At 32.3% G+C, this 21,554-nt stretch overlaps 1 protein-coding gene across 1 annotated transcript; it reads right to left on the reverse strand.

Annotated features, from left to right (window-relative positions):
* Nucleotides 1-7,386: 7,386 nt before the first annotated feature.
* Nucleotides 7,387-15,213, reverse strand: LOC114319046 (putative protein phosphatase 2C 46). Its single transcript, XM_028266021.2, has 5 exons — nt 14,694-15,213; nt 13,873-14,305; nt 13,294-13,661; nt 8,925-9,161; nt 7,387-7,982 (listed from the first exon to the last, which is right to left on the reverse strand). Exons 2-5 carry the CDS (start codon nt 14,189-14,191, stop codon nt 7,713-7,715), a joined length of 1,194 nt encoding a protein of 397 aa, XP_028121822.2. The 5' UTR covers nt 14,192-14,305; nt 14,694-15,213; the 3' UTR covers nt 7,387-7,712.
* Nucleotides 15,214-21,554: the final 6,341 nt, after the last annotated feature.

Consider the following 21,554-nt stretch of genomic DNA (forward strand, 5'->3'; position numbering starts at 1 on the left):
AAAGATTACCAATTTAACCCAACGGGTCAGTTATACCCAAAATAAACCATTTGATGGTTTTGACTTATGTGGAATTAAAACGCTAATTTCAGAACATAAGGGGTTTTAAAACCACATTATAGAGAATCTCTTTCAGGAGTAAGTTGTGAGAGGGAAGTATATTTTAAATACTTAGCTTGGCTTTGAAAACCTGTAGTTGGCTTTGAAGCCTGTTTTCTCCCAAGATCTTTGAAGTTTATGCCTCAAAAGGGAAAATAGATAAGGCTTATTCTGTTCAAAGGTTCTATAAGCATTCTCCTAGATCATCTTTATACGGTAATGTTCTTTGAAAGAATCTTTAAAATGCCTATCTTGTTTAAAGTTGTGGATTCTGAAAATAAGTACTACAAAGCCAATACTTGGCTAAATAGTGAAGGAACCCAAAAGGACTCACTCTTTAAGAGTAAGCAGTATAATTCCTAAGGGAAATTTTCATACTTTGAAGTACGTAGACTGTATTTCGAAGCAAAAATGGTTAATTCGAAGCTGTTGGTTATATAGATTATGTTAACTATGTAATTGGAATGTAAAACTTAGGACAAAGATTGTCTTCCTCAAGATAAAATTCCACACTTTGAAAATACTTAAGTTAGACTTCAAAGCAAAATTGGTTGATTCAAAGTTTTTGCGAACATAGTGAGGAGCAAGGTCACATCAATCATACAATCAAGCATGCAATTGGAACATAAGACCAGATCATGCCAAATAGAGAAAGAAAACCCTAGTTCTATTGAGATGTAAGTAATTACATGAGAAAATGCTACTTGGCTATGAATTCGATTTCATAATAATATCGAATAGAAAGAGTAACAAGCTCATTAAATTTGACTCAGCAATGTTCAATGAACTTATGTTCTTTCTTTATTTTATTTTCTTTCTTATCAAAGTTAGGTTGTTGCAGCTAGTATGCTCTTATTTGGTGAAAAAACTGTTCAGCTTTCACCTTGAATTCTGTCTCTTTCAAGCCTTGTTCCATTTCGTCCATATTCAAATCATCCCAATACGCTGAATCCTTATTCTTGAAGTCATCATATTGTTCAATAAGGTTCTCTGCTTCGTACTGTGTCTGAATTCGATTGGCTGTGATTTCATCCAAAGAATCACTGGTAGCCAAAGAAATTTTGTACCAATGAAGGAGTAAGAGTTGAGAATATGACCCCGAGTCATAACATCACAGGCCCATTAGAAGTTCTTGAGGGGAATCTCATCTCTAAGAACATTGAAAGGCAAGTGAGAGAAAGCAGCAAGCAAAAGTTGAGCTTGGTATCGCTCAAATGCAGTTGGAAGAGTTGGAGGTTGGTAGGAAGGTAAAAACTAATTCTCGAAAAGAGTAAGTTTCAATTCTTTCATCCAATGAGGATTCTGAGAGAGGAAGTGCAGAGGGATCCATCCTGAAGGAAGAAGGGAACTGGAGGTTATTCACACATTCGAGCCAGTCAGAAGAGCAAAGTTTTACCTTCTTAGCCAAGAATAACGGATTGTATCCCTGTGCTTCATCTGGATGAGGAGTTTCTCGCACTATTTTCATTGGCATGGAAGACGTGTACCATGCCACAAGCAAGTTGTCCTCCAGACTGCGTCAGTGATCAATGGGTACATAGGGGTAAACCACTGAGCTTCGAGCAGAAAAAGGAACAGAAAAGGGATCATCGAATTCAACAAATCGATGATGAATCCGCTCCCTTAATTTGGGTTCATTAGGTTTTGACCAACTTTCCCAACCAGTAGACCTAGAGGAAGAAGAAGCGGCTATGTCCCATGTAGAGAGTGGTGGGGCAGAAGAGGAGCTTCCAAGATCTATTTTTTCAAATGCTTGGTCCAAGGGTTTGTAATTGGTAGATTTTTGGTCTAAAGGTTGGTAAGTTGCAAAAGCTTCCATGACTTGTATAAATGGAGGTGGATAGGTGTAACCAATAAATGCATTAAGGTTCTTTCGAGGCCTACAATGATCTTCCAAAGACTCCTCGAATGCTCGACCAATGTAAGAGAATGTGTGATTGGCCATTGGAGATGTACCAGTCTTTTCGTCTACTCAAAGAATAGAAGTCCAAAGTACAGGGATTTAATGAAGTTCATTGCTTCATTATTCAAAAAATAGTTATACTACCAGAATATATAGAGTTCATGCACGTTCTAGAACGTAGATAGATTGCACTAGTTCACTAATATCACTAAGTATTGGGTATATTAGTGCGGAGGGTAATATTGACTGTATAATTTGTAAAAGCCAATCACAATTTAACGCGTGGCACGAAGAGAGCAATTTGGGGAGTTAACACAAATTATTAATCAAAGTCGGACACGTGGCAGTTCGTATTGGTAATAATGGATCTGCATAGCACTGTAACAATCGAGAGATACAAGATGATGTGGCCTAATGGTTACTCATAAAGTTTAAATTCAAAATCAGGAAAGAAGCCTAACTGCAAGAGTGACATAGTAGGATTGACTGTGAGAGAGCATGTTCAGTAATTATTGGAGGACATTTCGACGGTTGGAAGCCCACTTCGACGATTACCACTGAGAAGTATAAATAGTAAGGAATGCCCCAGAATGAAGCCCCCCAAACTCAGATAAAAAAAACAGTTTGTTTATTTCATTTTACTTCTATTTTTACAGTTCTTTACATTTCTGCACTTCAATTCCTGTACTGCACTTCATTTCTTAAGAGTAGTTTCAAATAGTTTGTTGCTGTGAACCTCTACGAGACTGGGTCAGATCATTGGAAGTTCTCATTTACTTAATGAAATTCAGATTCTGAAATTGTTCTTCACTTATTATTATTTACTAATTTCTCCTAAACAAGCCACCAGTGAAAGTCCTCTTCATTGAGGCTGAAAGAATTACAACACAATCGCTTGATAATTGGTTGGCAATTATAAATTCTGTAAGGACTAAGTGATCCTTACTGGCATGCTTAAATTTACATTATTAACCTTCGAAAGCCAAAAAAAACCAACAATTATATAGCATGTTAACGAAATCTTAAATTAATGGTTAACAATACTGTTTAAAACACAAGGAAATTTTATTTTATTTTTAAAAAGTTATAAAGCATGTTCACGAAATCTTAAATTAATGGGTAATAATACTATTTAAAACACAGGGAAATTTAAAAACTTAAAATGATTTTGATAATTATTAAACACAGAAATATTGATTGTGCTCAAGCTTTGGCTGCTTCGCGTGTTCTTCAATTTGCTAAGGACTTTTGTCTCACACATATCCAACTGGATGATGATTTTCTTACGTTGCATTTGGTTATGAGATTTGAGAAGAGATTTACAAAGAGAAAGAAAAAATATAAGTGAAATGTGAATAAAATATTCTTACATTTCACCTAATTTCACATATTTTTTTCTTTTTATTTTCAATTTTTTTTTAAATCGTCCAACCAAACATAACTTTAATGTTATCAACGCGATTCAAGAGTCAAGTGATGCTTTATCTCAATTTGGTCATATTGTTTTGGCTGCTCATGATCTACTAGTATGTTGTTCGTTGGTTAATCATGTGTATCGTGAGGGTAATTTTGTAATTCACTATTTGAACAAATTAACATTTGATTGTGTTGACTTACAGATTTCGATAGAAGATATTTCACCCTCGCTTGTTTCTTTGATTGTGGCAGAAGCCCTTTATTTCTATATAATATTCTCCAATTTCTAAAAAAAAAAATTAAAAAATTGTGTTTTGTTATAGAATATGAGAAATTTATAGAGTAAAAAAATATTAATTTATAATTTATTTTCAAATTTATTATTCAAACGCAAACAAACAATTTTATCCACAATTTTGTTACTTACCTAATTCAAAAAATAAAACAAAAGTGAAAAGTGTTTTTTTACTCCAGTAGGTGTTTTCTTTATTCTCATAATAGCAATAATTATATATATACATTGTAATTAAGAATACTAATATTTTTTATTTAATAAAATACAACGTAGTATTATAAATCTAGATTTAACTATAATCCGTAATTATTATCTCATAATAATTCAAATTTATTCTATACATCAATCAAATATTATACCAATTCAATCTCAATTACACAATTTTACCTGTGTTTGGCAAGTGGATTTGCAAGCTTTTTTGGCTATATTAGCCACAAAAAACAAAATAGGCTATTTTAGCCATAACAAACAAAACATCACATCCAACCCATAATCATTACATTTTTCTCTCACAAAAAAACTCAAAAAAGCCAAAAAGTCAAAAAGTCCTTCCCAAACCAAGCTTTTAAGCCCAGGCTAAAATAGTTAAAAAAGCCGAAAAGCCAACTCACTTCCCAAACAGACGTTGTTAGCATAAATTAGAAATAATTAAGGTAGGGCACATACAATCAATTGTTCATTGTGAAATGTTCTTACTATAAGCCAGTCCGTAATCATTAATTACATAGGTAAACAAAAGTCTAGTTGGCTACAAATTCTAATCAACTACCTACTGCCAAAAAAATAAAAATAAAAATTGTACAAAATGTAAGAAAATTATGGTGATGAATTCACTTTTATGTATGTAAAATTCAGTGATTGATCTCTTTTGATTTTTAAAAGTATGATTAATAAAATATATTAGTTAGAAATATATATCATTATTTTAAAAGACCTTTTTTTCTTATGTTTTTACCCTAGTCTCTACTTTATCTCTCTATTCCCATACACTTTTATCAATGGCCAGTCTCTAAAGACCCCCCAAAAAAATAGGGGATTAAAAATTACTTTATTCTCATTTTATAAAAATAACAAAGTCATATTTTATATAATAAAGATTTTTATCAAATTTTATAAATTTGATCACTTTTATCATTCTATTATTTCACTATACCATCATGTTAGACAATCAATCATTTCATGTTGATAATTATAAAGTTCACACCTTATTTATCATTATTTATGGACTTCAATGACGACATCTTCTCAAATTAATTATCATTTAATGAAAGATTCTGCTAATGATTCACCATTGGATTTTTGTTAAAATATTAAATAATATAAAAAAATTAAAATTTTAAAACACATTTTTTACATATTTTTATACATATTTCAATATATTTATTATATATATATATATATATAGATTTACCAAAAATATTAGAAATTCTAAATATTTTATCAAATTTTTTACTAAATACTCAACATAAATGTGATCCCACACGACTATTGTGTCAAAATTTTAATAAAATATTTTACATCCTTAACATTATTATATATTTATCCATCAAAATATCAACCATCATTTCAGTGATAACATTTTGCTTTTACGACATGTGGCAAAGTGATATTATATTATTTTAAGAGTAATGCCACATCCCATCAATTTTGAAATCTCAAAATCAACCCCCAATAAACATAACAAACACTCATAGGGTAATTTTTGTATTTTAGTAAGATTTAAGTGATATGACTTATAACACATCATTAGAGTTGGTTTAGGGTCCAAAACATTTTCTTGTAAAATTATGTTGTAACGTGGGATCAGTTGATTACCTTGGTTCTTCGCCCTTATATCTAAAATCTCTAAAAGATAGTTTGGATGATTAGTCGTTTAGATTTCCATTTAGAATTGTTTTAAGAAGTGAATTAAAAACTAATTTCTTGACTTTTTTTAGTTTTTCCTAAAAAAATATGTAAAAAATTAGAAAAATAATATGACCAAAAAAAAAATTATAAAAGCCAAAAAAAAAAGACTTTTAACCTCTTCTAAAAGAGGAGCTATGAATTTCCACTCTACTTCTATATGTATACCTAAAGTGGGTCCCAGTAACCTTGTCTAAGCCGAGTTCGGATCCTCTGCCATTATTTCCTGCAGCGTCCCTGCCATGGTTCAAAACGGCGTCGTTTTGGTTAATTTTAATTTTTTTTTTCTTTTCTCCTCCCATTTTCCTTTCTTTCTCATTTGCTTGAACCCTTACCCGTTGACAAAGGCAGAGGTGAAACAGAGTAGTAGGTGCAAGCAACGACTGCAACGCGAGGTGGCAAGTGGGCTACAAATGAGATGACGAGTCAGCTACGATTGAGTACATCCATTTGGGTCCTCTACTTCGTCTGCTTCATTGAATTTTACATCTTCTGTTTTGGGGTTTCTTCGAAAGCGAAGATCAGAAATGGGTTTTTGGTTTGCTCTTCCAAGTGCTCAGACAATTGGCCTCTCATCGGTGTATTGTTCAAACCATTTGAAGAGGTGAAGGAGCTCACACTCGTCCCTACTCTCCCTCCACTCTTCCATTGCTCGCCAGAAATATTCCGATGAATGCGAAGATCGAAAATGAGTTTCTAGGTTTTTGGTTTACCATTTTTTTTATATATATAATTTTGATTGATATTCATAAAAATAGTCCGATAAATGCTGAGATCAGAATTATTTTCTTTTCTTGATTGATATTCAAAATCAAATTCAATGGCAAATCTTCGAATCAAATTTATTGCCACCGACGCCGTCCTTCAACTTTGTCACATTATGGGGTTTGATACAAACAATCTAAAATCAAAATGTTTGGTTTGGTTAGATCAGTCTTGAAGCATATTCCAATCAACAATAGTAGGTAAGATTGAATATTGCAGGACCTCACCTCTGCCTCTGTCAACAAGTAAGGGTTCAAGCAAATGAGATAGAGGAAAAGGGGAGGAGAAAAGAAAAGAGAAAAAAAAAATTAATTAAAACGACGCCATTTTGAACCATGGCAGGAGACACCGCAGGAAAGAACGACAGAGGATCCGAAATCGTCTAAGCCAAGTTCTCAATCATAAAAATAAATAAATAAATAAATAAAAGGGAACGTCTTCCTTCAGTCTAATCACAGAGTAAAGAATACTGTTGAGACCGTGAGAATTCATCACAGATCCTGTTTCAATAATTCGAACCGTTCAATGTGTAGAACTCGTCGAGTGTTATATGCATATAAAAAATTACGTTAATTGAATATCGATAGCAATGTAATCATATCAATTTTGTAAGAAAAAAAAAATAGAAACAACTTACAAAAATCTAATTTAATCACATAGCTATCAATATCTGATCAACGTGATTTTTTACAAGCATATAATACTCGACGAGTTGTACACATTAAACCGTTGGAATGCAAAATCCAATCTTACCACGCCACTCTTCATCCATTTTAGGGTTACTTCCAGAAACTGCAACCATCCTTGAAAATACATTCTTTTTGTCTTTAATAATATTAATATAAATAAATAAAATGATACTTAACTCTGCTGCTGCACACTACTAGACTACTTCACCTATTTTTTCTGATACCCAAAATGCTTCCACTTCTGTATTTATTATTATTATTCATAGTTGCAGTAGAGAATGATGAGCCAATGTCTATCCCAAACAGTTCAGAGCTAATGCCACAAGAAGAGAGATTTTGATTTCCAGGGTTGTAATTTCATATAATTTACATAACCACAAAAAGCTCAAGGAAAGAAACAGAACAACGAAAAATGTTCGGAAAATCAGTAAGTAGAAAAGTTCTCTTTACCTGATTCTTACATTTTTCTTTTCCTCAAATTCTCAGAAACTCAATGAAAGTACCTGTCTCAAGTTAAATGTTACATTGTACATTGAAGAATTAGTTCTAGCAAGAACCTTCTCTCTTGTCCCCTCCTGAAATCTACCATCAAACACGAATCTCACAAGCTGTTCAAAAGAACGATACACAACCGACTTCATTAAGTTGTACCAAGTTCCGTACTGGGAGCACAAGGAGCTAAAGTTTTTGCAGGTAGATTTAGACCGCCCCCTCTCAACGACAAGGTGGGGCCTTTGACAGAGCTGGCTCTGCTCACAAGATTCAAATCAAGAAATACAACTATGACAGTAATGTCATCGTGGAAATGCCGCCGGATCCCACGTTCAATCTTCTTCAAATCGGAATACCTCATTTCTCTTTTCTTTGCCGCCTCCTGCAGCGCTGCTTTCACCAGCCTTCGAGCACTTCCCTGCATGAAGGAAAATGTCATTCTTTTTCCTTTCATATTTTTCATCAACACCCATCTGGTTCACATGGTTCTTTCTTATCCATATAAGCACCATAACATAATATAAGGGAAAGAACTGCTAGTGACAACCAATGCATTCATAGCAGAAGACAAAAAAAAAAGTGCAGCAGCAATTGCTTAATGCTATTTTCATATGTCAATAAATCAGTAACTGGCTAACAAAAAAGTTGGAAGAAGCAATTGCTTACTGCTATTTTATGTCGGTCCAATACAACCAAGTGCAACAGAACCACTAGTGAATCACACATGCTTTTGTAAACACATATGGTTGCTAAAATCAGGATCCTATGTCAGATTGGTAAGTACAGGGTCTCGTGGATCAGATCAAATATTGTGTGTGTGTGTGTGTGTGTGAGAGAGAGAGAGAGAGGCTGTTAAACATGATGTATATTAAAATAATAAAGGGAAAAAAAAATCACTGGCTCAATGATTCTACAAGATCCTACACAACTATCCTACTTGCAATTTTGCTATAATACTGATTTTATGCTGATTTGGATGTTATTCGGATCATGATTTTAATAAAAATGGTGCCATCCCAGTTATTGACCATGCAAAATTTAGGAAGGCAGTATCAGAAAATCAAGCAGAAATTCCAATATTAACTACATCATTAATATAATAAATTGAAAAACAGAGGAATAGTAAGAACGGGAAAAAATACATACCTAACATCTAATACACATCAGAATTTTTTTTAGCAATAACCAAAGCAATGGTTCTAGGTATGTTAAAAAAGAATATAGGCCACAAGATCAGTACTGGTGATGATAATGAAGAACTAAACAGTTCGATATTGTATTATGTAGCATCCAAGAATTAAGAACTCATCCACTCCCAAATAAAATACTCACTAACATGTAGAGCCAAAGATAAACTTACATTGCAAGGGTGATTTTGTACTATGTCTACTGCTTCCTGATTGCTAAGGTGCTCCCATAATCCATCAGAAGCAAATATGAGAAATCGATCATCTGGTTGGAGTTCATGCACACAAATTGATGGTTCAGCGCTTAATATTGGCCTTCTAAAAGGTTCACGGAGGCGAAACTTAGCATACAAAGGCTCCCTGTTGAATTCAGCCTTTTTTAGATAAACATCACCAATTGATCTAGAAATCTGCAAGATGAAAACCCCCAAATAAGAAAAATCATGTCCAGCAATGCAGAAATGGAAATGCCAAATAAATTCATTGTTATGTCTGTTGTCCAACAAAATTTTCTTTTCTTTTCACAAATCAGCTGTCACTCTATGGAACCGTTACCAAGGTATTAACCTTATTGTTTTATTATTGAAGATCCCATCCTTTGTGTATATCTGTTTCAAATTTGGTTTTCAGTGAATTATTATTAGCATGCCATGAACAAAAGAAGCAACAGAACTTAACCCAGGGGGGGTGGGGAAGATTGAAACATGTGAGCTAACATGGCAAACCATGAAAAGTTGGGAGGCAAACGTCAAATGAGAAGACAAGTTACAAATGGACCTTCCATTAAATATTAGCATGTGGAAAACAAAAGGTACAAAACGTCAGAATGTTTGCCATGCTAAGGCAGTACCGCAGTAATACATCATTTCTAGAACTTGAGATAATGTGATTGTGCAAAAAGCCAAAACACATGAGTGAGTCAGGTGCTAAGTCAAGATGCAAGGGTTCTCATTAATGTTGGCATCACAAACTGAGCATTTAATTGTGTGTGTATATATTTTTTTGGATCAAAATCAAAAAGAGGCTAACATTAATGAACAAAAGGATTACAAAAGAACCAGGGAACAGAAGTCCTCCAAAAAGGAAAACAAAACAGTGTCTCAAGTTACATATCACATACTAGCATACTGCCCTCCAATCCCAAGAAATTAAAAAGAGTGATCCCCCCATAAAAGGAGAGGATACCGAAGCCCAAAAAGATGAAAAGTAACAAGCTCTATCCCATATTGGACAGCAATTGATTTGATACATGACATGGTAAAAGCTAGCAATAAACTTTTGAAGCTACCACAGTTGAAACTACCAGTCACTAGAAATAATCTCTGAATTTAAAAAGACCATACAAATTTAACTTTCCAAGTAAATGTGGTCAAAGAAGTAACAAATGAAAGAAGCCCAGAAACAATTATGACCTAGAAAGCTCTCAATTGACATGGAAGTCCAAATATAAGAATACTCGGACACAACATTGCACAATCGAAACTAAAAGGATGGGGTAAAGCTGGATCAAAAATAGACAGTGAGGTGCTTGGACTCCACCAATTCCAAGCCTGTCATACCAATCCGAGTCTTCAAGAATCTTGTGTTTTGTCATTTTTTAGGCCCAAAAGCTTCACCAACAAGAACAATTCCAAAAGAAGTCCTCTAAATCAAATGGCACCCAATAGACATGTTTGTCTCAAGTTGCAAATCCACATGGCTAACCAATTGCTTCAATGTACCAATATTGGCCACAAACAAGTCACTCAACCCACCAAAAGTTCCATTGTGTCATCAAGGCTTCCCAACCACACCATCATACACATTAAAGCCCACTGGAAGTGTTACCTACAACTAAGCTACCCGTACGTCAGACTCATAGCATCCATGACCTGTTCAATAGAGCCACAACTCCACAAGGTACACAACTATGTGCTAGTGTAGGATCCCCGACCTAGCTAACAAGCTCACACTGCACACAAGGTCCTCAGTGTGCATCTCATATAACAAAGGGGTCACTCTTGCCCCACACTAGCACCAAGAGTCACTTGCATGCCATATACTCCTCGTGCACACACGAGTGCCACCAGCCACCATAAATCATTGTGTGCCCATCATCATGCACATCTCCTCTGCCTTTGTTCCAAACAACTGGTGGCAACTCAATGATCACAAGCAAGACTCTCTAGTCAAACTCGCATATTGTGACAGCTAGCCAATTGAATAAGCTATTAGCCTTAAGCATTTGGGCTAGCTATAACTTGAGCATCTATGAAGTAATAAAAACCAATTAGAACAATGGTTTAGAAATGTACCGAATAGATTTTTTTTTTTTGGTTTGGTTTGGTTTGATTCATAAGGGATCATTTTGGACCTAGGTTGAATTTTGTGGAATTGACATAGGTTGTTTCCATTCTAAGTTAAGCATCAACCCAAAATGTGTTGACCCATGCAAACTCCTAACCCTTATATATCAGTCACGTTCTAGATCTAAACTTTTCTTTCTCTTAGCACCTTCAATCAAAGCCAAAACACACTTCCCCTGGGAGTGCAACCATTATTGTTGCGTGACCAAGCCATCTTAGGTAATTTTACAATTCTTGTACTTAAAACTGGACCAAGTTCTTTTGTGGGTAAAAATTGGCATTCATTGTGTGAAAAAAACTGCACTAACTTCTGACAGTCATTCACATTCTTTTCTTGTTTTTTTCCCTTTCAGGGTAGGGGGCAATTATTCTACATTCTACTTTTTTCTTGAATTAGCGTTCACTCATAGCTTCACTCTAGCTATGCTAATAATGAAAATGTACATCAATTATTGAACATCCAACAAACAAAGAATAAATAGACTTCTACATGCCTCATATAATTCTTTCTTCCACCTTATGATTGCAAAACATTCCAAAAGCACTTTATTTCACTTCTTCCATATGTATGGGCAGTGCCTTCTCCAAACTTGCTACACTTATGATTATAGATCCAATAAACTAACACAGTCCCTTTAGGAGCTTAGCCAACAATTTCCAGAATTCCCCATTTATATCCGAATGTTACTGAAGTTACATCCAATATTCTGCGCTATAAAGCTTTTCCTTCTAAAGCATCTCTCCGTAGTTAAAACATGTAATTTCCCCAACTTAGTCTAGGTAACTCAAACTATTGCCACTCCCATGCAGAGGCCACCTTACATCAGACAAATTGACCGAAGAAATAGTGCTCATAAGATCAATAAAATTACTTAAACACACATATTAGAATACCTACTAGAAAGAAGACCTAAAAGTGGGGAGTGAAATGAGGATTTTGTGATTATAATTAAGCAATCCAAAACCTTGTATGACTCAAAATAGGAGCACAAATTACTCATTCATGTAAAATAAGGGTAGAGGAACACAATAGTCTGAATTGAAACTGATGCCAAAACTAATCTTCTTCAGTGAATAGAGAAAGTGGAAGGAGGCAAAGTAAGATGCATAATGGAGGACCTGAAAAGAGAAAATTAGCCCCCAACATAGAAGTGTTAACACTAACTCATCTAAAAATTTAAGTTGTTAGAGGGAGAGTTAGGTTAATTATTTATATCCTCAACAAGCCCCCTCCCATGACGCTTGTTCTAGTCTATAAAGGGGCCAAATGCATGCAAATATTGCTATTACCAGGAAGCTGGTGAAATTCAATCACAAGATCTATTATTCACTCTAATCCCATGTTGAATTAATTTGCCACCAACTCATTTAAAGTTTACACTGTTAGAGAAAGACGGGTAGACTAGAAACAGAAAGAATACAAGAAAAAGAGAAGAGAACCAGCATAGTATCAACATGGGTACACAGAGAAACCCTTCCGCTTCCACATCTAACACATCTAGGAAGCATGGATATGGTGATACGATAAAATCTAAAAAAATAGGATATTGGTACGGTTAGGATACATTTGTAAGAAATTTATTTTAAAAAACATTATTTGTAGTCAAGTTACACATGAACTCAAGAATGTTTAGAAACTATACTGCAATTTTATAATGCAAAATACTAATGTTTAAGAATTAGGTATTAATTCAAGTAGTTAGCTAGTTTACTTTTAATTTTTAATAAGTGTTACAATTATTTTATTTCAATATTAAGTCTAACATATTTATATTACAATAATAGAACAGCGATATTTAATTTAATTTTACTGTCTAATTCTTTCTATGTGATTATAAGGGATGTGTACGATACAATAAGAATAAATTAATTTGACAAATTATATTACTGTAATTCACTATGTTCGTCATATCAAAGAACTATGCAAAGTATTGAAAAAATATTCTTATATTTATCATCGCAATTATATTATATTATAATGCTATGCAAAAAATGCTATAATTTTACTTTCATAAATGTAATACGTGATTTGGAGTGCCTGATATTTCAAAATTAATGAAAAATTAATTAAGAAGTATCCAATATGTATCTGTAAATATCCAAGAAGTATCGGTATCCGATACGGATACATAGCCCATTTAGAAGTATCCATGTTTCATAGGCTAACATCAATTCGTTACTTATGCAAAGAACTTACCTGTATCAGTCCCTTTACACGCCATACATTATGCTTTAAAACTACAATCTGTGAGTCATCCGGATGCAAAGATCGCAACTCCTGTCTGATGGACTCTATGCTCGCATTATGCTCTGTCGAGAGCTGGATGGCAAGAACTTCTCCAGTTGCCTGGACAAGCCTTCCCAAAACCGCACGAGAATCACCAAGGTTCGCAATGTAAAGAGTCCCACCACAGATCACCCCAACCAGGCAGCAAGATCCAACAGCTGCAATCTGGGGTTTAGTAGGCCACTGTTTAGTAACAAGAGAGAGAAACCCTTCTTCTGTTGCTTGAAACGCTTTCCTTATCACATCCACTGACATTGACTGTTGGTCGGTTGTAAACCCTGTCAAACACCAAATGAAACTGAACCCATCAGGTACAAAAACTCAATCCACATGAACAAACATTAAAACCCTGTTGTAAAAAATATGGATAATGAAAACAGCAACTGGAATTATAAATATGAATTTACAGCAAAGGTTGAACTTTTCAACCAAAATGACGTCTGATATTGGAAGTAGATTTTTTATGCTTGGTGCCTCGGTTGCACTTACTCTTTAGATTATGGAAAAGGTGATCATTGACATAGCGTGATGTCTCAGGCCCACCATGACCATCATATATTCCAACGAATGTTCCATATGGGCCAGAATCGAGCAAGCTCAAGCAACCTGATTCAATCTGACTCTGGTCCTCGAGCAAAGTGTTGGCCTGAACAACGGCCATTGAGAATTCACCATTCAAGTGCTGCCCGATGTCTTTGTACCAAAGGAGCCCGTCTTGTCTTCCAGCTGCGTCTGAACATGTGTGCACATAACGGTCCGATGAGGACCGCCAACAGGCCCTCAAAAAGTTTATCAACCTTGATAACATCCCTCATCTCACCAAGACCTACCACTAATGCCTCAACATCCAAGATGGATGCAATGAACACACCAATCAAAAAGTCTTACCACAAGCCTCCTCCCTAGCTGACCACCAATAATACTGCACCAAGATTAAAGTTAACAAAATTAAAATAACAAACCCTGAATAAAAAGATCACAGACCTGATAAAACATATAGTATCTTTCAGAATAAGAACAAAAGAGGTCCAAACACAGAAACCCAATTCTGTTCTTACTAAAGAAACAAAAACAATCATGACCCATACACTAAAAAATCTTAACATTTAAACTAAAGGGACAACAAAGAGAGATTTCCTTCAAAGTCTACACTTGATTTGAATCATACAACTATTTTGTCAAATACCTAACACCAAGTAAATTCAAATGCTAAAAACTAAAAAACAGAGTATGGAACTACAAAATACAAAGCTATAAACAGCATGAAACTCATATTTTTGTTTTCAAAAAACAAAAGGGAAAACACTCACTGTATGATTAGGCGGTTTCTTGTGCAGCTACTGAACCAAACCAAACCAAAACGACAGCGATCTGAAAGAAATTGAGCAATCTATATGGTGTTGAAAGTCTCAGATCTATAGATCTGCAAACTAACAGTTCTACACAGATTTATATACTGGGTCTTGCTTGTATTGAAGGTTCCTCAATCTTCCCTCCTCTCTTTGTTTTTTTGTGGGCAATATATGGAGAGACAGTGAAGAAACAGAGCGATGAAGCTACAGATAATTGAAGTGTGAGAGAGATGGGAACCAAAAAAAAAAATAGAAAAGAAAAAGGGGTGAGTTTTTCTCAATCAGTGCGTGTTGATTGAACAAGCTAGAACTGTGGGTTTTTTTTTTTTTTTTCCTTTTCTTTTTCTATTGCTATTTTCTCTTTCTTTCTCTAGTCTTTCTCAGTAGACAAACCCTATTAAAGAAAACGAACAAATCGATGGCTGAAAAACCAGCAACGCATATGGGTAGGCATGGGCTCCACAGACAAGGAAAATATGTGTATGAATGAAAATTATTTAAGTAGTGATAAAGTTGGGGGAATTATCAAAAAAATAAAAAAATAATCGACTTTTCGTAAAGTAAAATTATGTGCTTGTTCTGTTTATATCTCAAGATATAATTTTTTTTAAAAAAAATTATTTTATTTGGTTTAAATTCTTTTTAAAAGGATTTAAATTTTTTTTTTTCATACATATCTATCAATTACTTTTTCTCTCTCCTCTCTCATTCTCAATCACTTTTCTCTCATACATATCTAATCAACTAATAAGTTCATTAATTATTTTATTAAAGCAAAATTAATGAACTCATACACGAGTAAACATTTATCCCTTTCACTAGAGGTGTCTTAAGATGATCTAATTATGGTGATTATATATATATATATATATATATATTGTCAGATATATAAATTTAGTTCATTAAAATAGATAAATAATTATTAATTATCAAATATCAAATAGAATGCAATAAGGGTGGGCGCGGATCGGTTGCGGCCACGGAAACTCTAATCCGCCATCCGTCCGCCAATCCAGCAGATATGGATTGAGCGGATTGACGGATGGATGCAAATTGGTTTAGAGGTTTCAAATTTTATAAATTTTCAACATAATTCAACTTGTTCACTTCCTCAAAAAAAAAAAAGTATTACAGTCAATGACTTAAAAAAATATTAGCATCATTGCATGTCTCATCCAAAGTAAGAAAGTTTGAAACTTTAAAATATCACAATCACTACATGTCTCATTCACATACTACAATCACAGCATGCCTCATCTATATAAAATATTACAATCTATGATTCTTAAAATATAAAAACAATTCAAACCACCAAAACTATGAACAGAGCAGTAGTAGAGATTGTATGTCTCTGTATTGTTACATCTATATTTGTTTTTAAAAACAAAAACCAACCAGCATATATCATATTTTCTATTTATTATTTTTAGAGATAGATTTAAAAACAAAAAAATATAGATAAATAATACGTTTATTTTTTTCAATTCAAAAAATATATTCAAGTTGAAAACTTTTTTTCAACAGAATATTTAAATTCTTTTTTAATTGAAAACACAAATAGAATATTTAAACAAACTGAAAACACAAAGTTTTATAATTTACTAGAGGTGTTCGCAGTTTGATGGATCGGTTGCGGTCAAAAGAATCTCAAATCCGCCATTCGTCTGCCAGATTGGCAGATTGGAGAAAATCAATCTGCAACCGGCTGCTCGTCATCACGCATCCGCCCAAAATGCGACGGATCGGTTTGGTTCGATCGATTTTGACGGATCAATATATCTGCTGCTCACCCCTAACAGGCAAATTATTACTGTTGTCGGATTTTGGTAACTAATTATTGTTAGCATGGAGCAAATATTTAAATCATGTTGTCTATTTTAATTGATATTGATATGAATTTCTTAATGGTGTATAAAAAATCATTTTGCGTCTAATCATCTTTGATTGATCAAGAAATCATGGTTGTGGTGATTAATTTTTTTTCTTTTTCTTTGTTTTAAAAAAAAAAACAACAACAGAACAAATTAATTTGAATCCCATTTTTTGTATTAGTTACTCAAATAAATAAATAAAAATATTATCGGCAAAAAATGGAAAACAATTTATAATTATGTCGACGATAGAATGTAGGCTTTACATTGACCCGTGTAAAAAAAAAAAAAAAAAACAACAACAACAACAACCAAACAAATCAATTTGAATCTCATTTTTTTTTATTAGTTACTCAAATAAATAAATAAAAATATTATCGGCAAAAAATGGAAAACAATTCAATTCACTTGATAATTTAAGTCAACCAATTACATAGAGTGTAGGCTTTACATTGACCCGCGTCAATACCTTCGGCATGAAACAATTTTCATTCAAAATTTAAATATATTTTTACATTGTAAGAGCATTTTTTTCCTAATTACATGTTTTCATTAGACTTATAAAATCAAGCTTAAATTACAATTACATCATGAGATTTATCTAAAATACAGATTGTCTTCTGTGAATTAAAAAATTATAAATACTCATTTATTAGAATTTTTTATTTAACAGAATTAATTAAAAAAATAAAAATCATAATTGTCCTCCAATATAATAATAAAATTACTTAAATTATTAATTGAAATATATTTTTAACATCATTAAAAACTATTAATTGACTTAATGATTTATTAATAAAATGAGCGATTTGTTATGAAATTAAAAATCTCAGGTGGTGAAATGTAATTTTTAAAATTATAAAAAATGATTCGTATTTTAATCAAATCTCATAATGCGTGTTTATTATTTACCCTAAAATCAAATTGAAAATCAAAATCAAAATCAAATTGAAATTAGTCAAAATCAAATGAACATGCGAAATAGAGTCTGCTCAAGTCAAAATCAAAACTCTGTTGAAATTTTAATCTGAAACTTCAAAACCCTAAACCGTATTACATCTTTTGAAATTTGGATTAATATTGGATCATTCTCCAATATCAACCTTTTATTTATAAATTTGTATCACCAATTAAGATAGTGTTCTCTTTCTCAATGTTGTTGTATTCAACTCACTTACTTTTCATGTTTTATTTTGGATGAATTACACTAACAGATTCTATAAGTTGGGATTTGTGTCACTTTAATTCTTAACATTTTAATTGTGACACATTTTATCATAAATTTTTAATCTTATCTCAAATAAAGATAATTTAAGATATTATTGTTCAATTTTAAGGGCAAAGTCGTCAATTTGATAAATATAAACTAATTTGACAAAAATAAATATCAAAAAAAAAATTGTATTTTAAAAACTATTTATATCTACCAAAGATAAAATTATGTAAAATTAATAAATCTTTTACACATTTATTTGTTTATTTTTTTTTATCAAATTAATTTTTATTTTGTGTTTGGATGATGATCATGTAATGAGTGGTTGTTAGGTTTTTAATTTGTTATCGATATATTTAATATATGAAATTTTTTAGTTTTAGATTTTTTTAATTTAATGGATTGGTTTAATAATGGTATCAAGTAGAGGTGAGTAGCGGATATACCAATCCGTCCAAACCGACCGAATTGATCCACCGCATTTTGGACGGATGTGTGATAACAAGCGAACGGTTGCGATTTGATTTTTTCCAATCTACCTAATTTTAGACGAATGGCGGATTGGAGGTTCCTTTAACCGTAACTGAACTGCTAAACCGCGAGCACCCCTAGTAATTTGTAAAATTTTGTGTTTTCAATTGAAAAAGAGTTTTCAACTTGAATATATTTTTTGAATTGAAAAAAATAAATGTATTATTTATATATATTTTTTGGTTTTTAAATATAACTTTAAAAATAATAAATAAAAAAATGATATATGCTGGTTGGTTTTTGTTTTCAAAAACAGATATAGATGTAACAATACAAAGGCACGTAATCTCCACTACTGCTCTGTTCATGGTTTGGTGATTTGAATTATTTTTATATTTTAAGAACTAATTGTAATACTTTATGTGGATGAGGCATGTTATAATTGTAATATGTGGATGAGGCGTGCAGTGATTGTAATATTCTAAAATTTTAAACTTTTTTTCTTTGGATAAGGCATGCAGCGATTGTAATACTTTTTTAAGTAATTGACTGTAATTTTTTTTTTCTTTTTTTGAGGAAGTGCACAAGTTGAATTATGTTGAAAATTTATAAAATTTTAAACCGTTAAACCGATTCACATCCATCCGTCGATGCTCCAATCCGCTCAATTTACATCCGTCAGATTGGCTGATGGATATGGATTGATTTTCTCTAATCCGCCAATCCAGCGGACGAATAGCAGATTAAAGATTCCGTGACTGCGACCGACCCGCGCCCACTCCCAGTATCAAAGTTGTCGTCATATTTAACTTCTTGGAAAAATATAAACTAATTTAATGAAAATAAAAACAAACATCCATTACATGATCATCATCTAAACATATACTAAAAATTAATTTAGTAAAAATAAATATATAAAAGATTTATCAATTTAATACAATTTTATCTTTGGTAGGTATAAATAATTTTTAAAAAAATCAAAAATAATTTTTGATATTTATTTTTGTTAAATTAATTTATATTTTATCAAATTGACAATTTTACCTTTAAAAATGAGTAATAATATCTCCAATTGTCTTTATTTGAAACAAGATTCAAAATTAATAGTCAAATATATTACAATTAAAATATTAAAGACTAAAATAACACAAATCTCAAACTATAAGAACTTTTAATATAATTCACCTTTTTATTTTTACGCTTTTTATGGAGAAAAAAATTCCGTTTCCTCAGTGGGGTTTACTCAACATATTTTGGCAAACAAAATATCGATCAATTAATTTACATATACACACTTTCCTTAATTCACACCCCTTACTCAACACACATTTTAGAATTTTATAACTTTTTTTTAGTGCACATCATTTAACTCTCAAAATATTTTCTTCTATAAACCTTGTTCACCTACCAAACTAGCTCATGACTGCTCACGTGATACTCTTAATTAATAAAATAATATAAAAAATAATAAATATAGTCAATTTTTATCTACTACACAACCTATGAAGGTAGATCAAATCTACGGCAGTCATTCATCTAATAGCTACTATTTTGTGTAACATTTGATAAATGAATTGAGTTTAAAAACATAAAAGATAAATTAATTAAAAGCAATGTAAATATTATTTAGTAGTCGAAACACCACTATACGTGGCCAATTTTATTTCACACCCAACCGACCCAGACTAGTCAGGTCTACTCAAGGGAATTGGGGTGTTTTGAACTTTGGAATATTGAAATTAATAGGTTGGGGTTTCACATTTTTTGTTGAGTCATTTTTAAAATATATATATATATATATATAAAATTCAGTTTAAAATCACTTCTTAAAACCTAATATAGAATTGTAATTTTATATATTTTTTTTTAATGTTAGCAATGTAATACGGGTGCAACTTAGTCGGTTCGGAAGGTTGTCCAAGCCCAATCTAAGTTGTGCTTAGACCTACCTAAGCCCGCTCAAGTTTGAATTGTAACTTGAGGTTGTTTACCCAAGCCTAACCCGAGTCAAACCTGAGTTGTCCGAATTGCACATAAATTTTAGTTTTTTTTTTTTTTTTTGTAGCTAAATTATTAATTTGTTAGAATTAGAATCTTTTTTTAAAAAAAAAAATCATTAATAATATCAAAACAAATAACTTATATAATATAAGAGAGATGTCGCTACGGTAGATTTTACAATTTATGAGTGAGAATAAAAAGTATAAGATTTTGTGTTGTGTTACTTGTGTATATAATATATATTTAATATGATTCAAATTTAAATTACATTAATATCATGTAAATGCTAATAAATTATATATATATTTAATATTTTTTATATTTATTTATATATATATAATTTATTTATATATATATATATATCAAATATAATTTATTTATATTTATATTTATTTATATATATATATATATAATTTAGGTTTTAAATTGCTCGATTTATTTGATATTTTTGTCTAAGTCTGTCTAAATTTAATTTAAATTTCTAAATTTTTACTCAAATTCATACCAAATTTAAAAATATATTACCCAAACTCTAATAAAATTCAAGCTAAACTCAAATTGCCTGAATTAAGATTGCCCAAATTATACCCCTGGAATGTAATGGTGAGGTTAGGAAATAGGTTGGGGAAACATCGCAGTCATGCATTGCACTCTTTCTTTTTCCTTTTTCTTTTTTGGGTCCATCGGAAAGAATGCATTGCACTCTTTCACCATCATCATTTTAAAGAAGTTTTGCTAACTTCGGTCGGCGTGAAATGCGTGTGAAGGGTGGGAGAAGAAACATGTTAAAAGTAGGCAGCGTAGGTGTGCGTGTGTGATCTCATTCTTAGCCTCTTATGCAATTCATCACTTTCCTAGTATATACATATGGCTTTTTAGGGGGGTCAACAAATTGTTGAACAATTTTTAAAATTTATAATTTAGTTGCAGGTGTTTTTAAAAAAAAAATTATTTTTCTTTAGAACTTGAAATAAACTTGGAGATTTTGTCTAATATTAAAAAAAGAGTAAAGCATGAAGCATTTAATAAAATATTATATGAAATATTCTTTTGAATATAAAATTGTAGGGTGGATACTAGTGTGCATGCACTCACACCGCAAGGATGGTGCTTCACACCATCCGCACATGCACGTGGTGTGGACTGTGTGGTGTTTGATAACGCACTTAGCACGGGCGCATCGTCACAAGGCCCTATAAGGGCGATGGCGTGGATCCAACGTGACATGGTTGACGTGGAATATAGTTAGCTCCGCGTGACTGT

This window comes from Camellia sinensis, chromosome 1 (assembly GCF_055761805.1).
Source record: "Camellia sinensis isolate YWXY chromosome 1, ASM5576180v1, whole genome shotgun sequence".
In the NCBI taxonomy this organism is placed as follows: domain Eukaryota; kingdom Viridiplantae; phylum Streptophyta; class Magnoliopsida; order Ericales; family Theaceae; genus Camellia; species Camellia sinensis.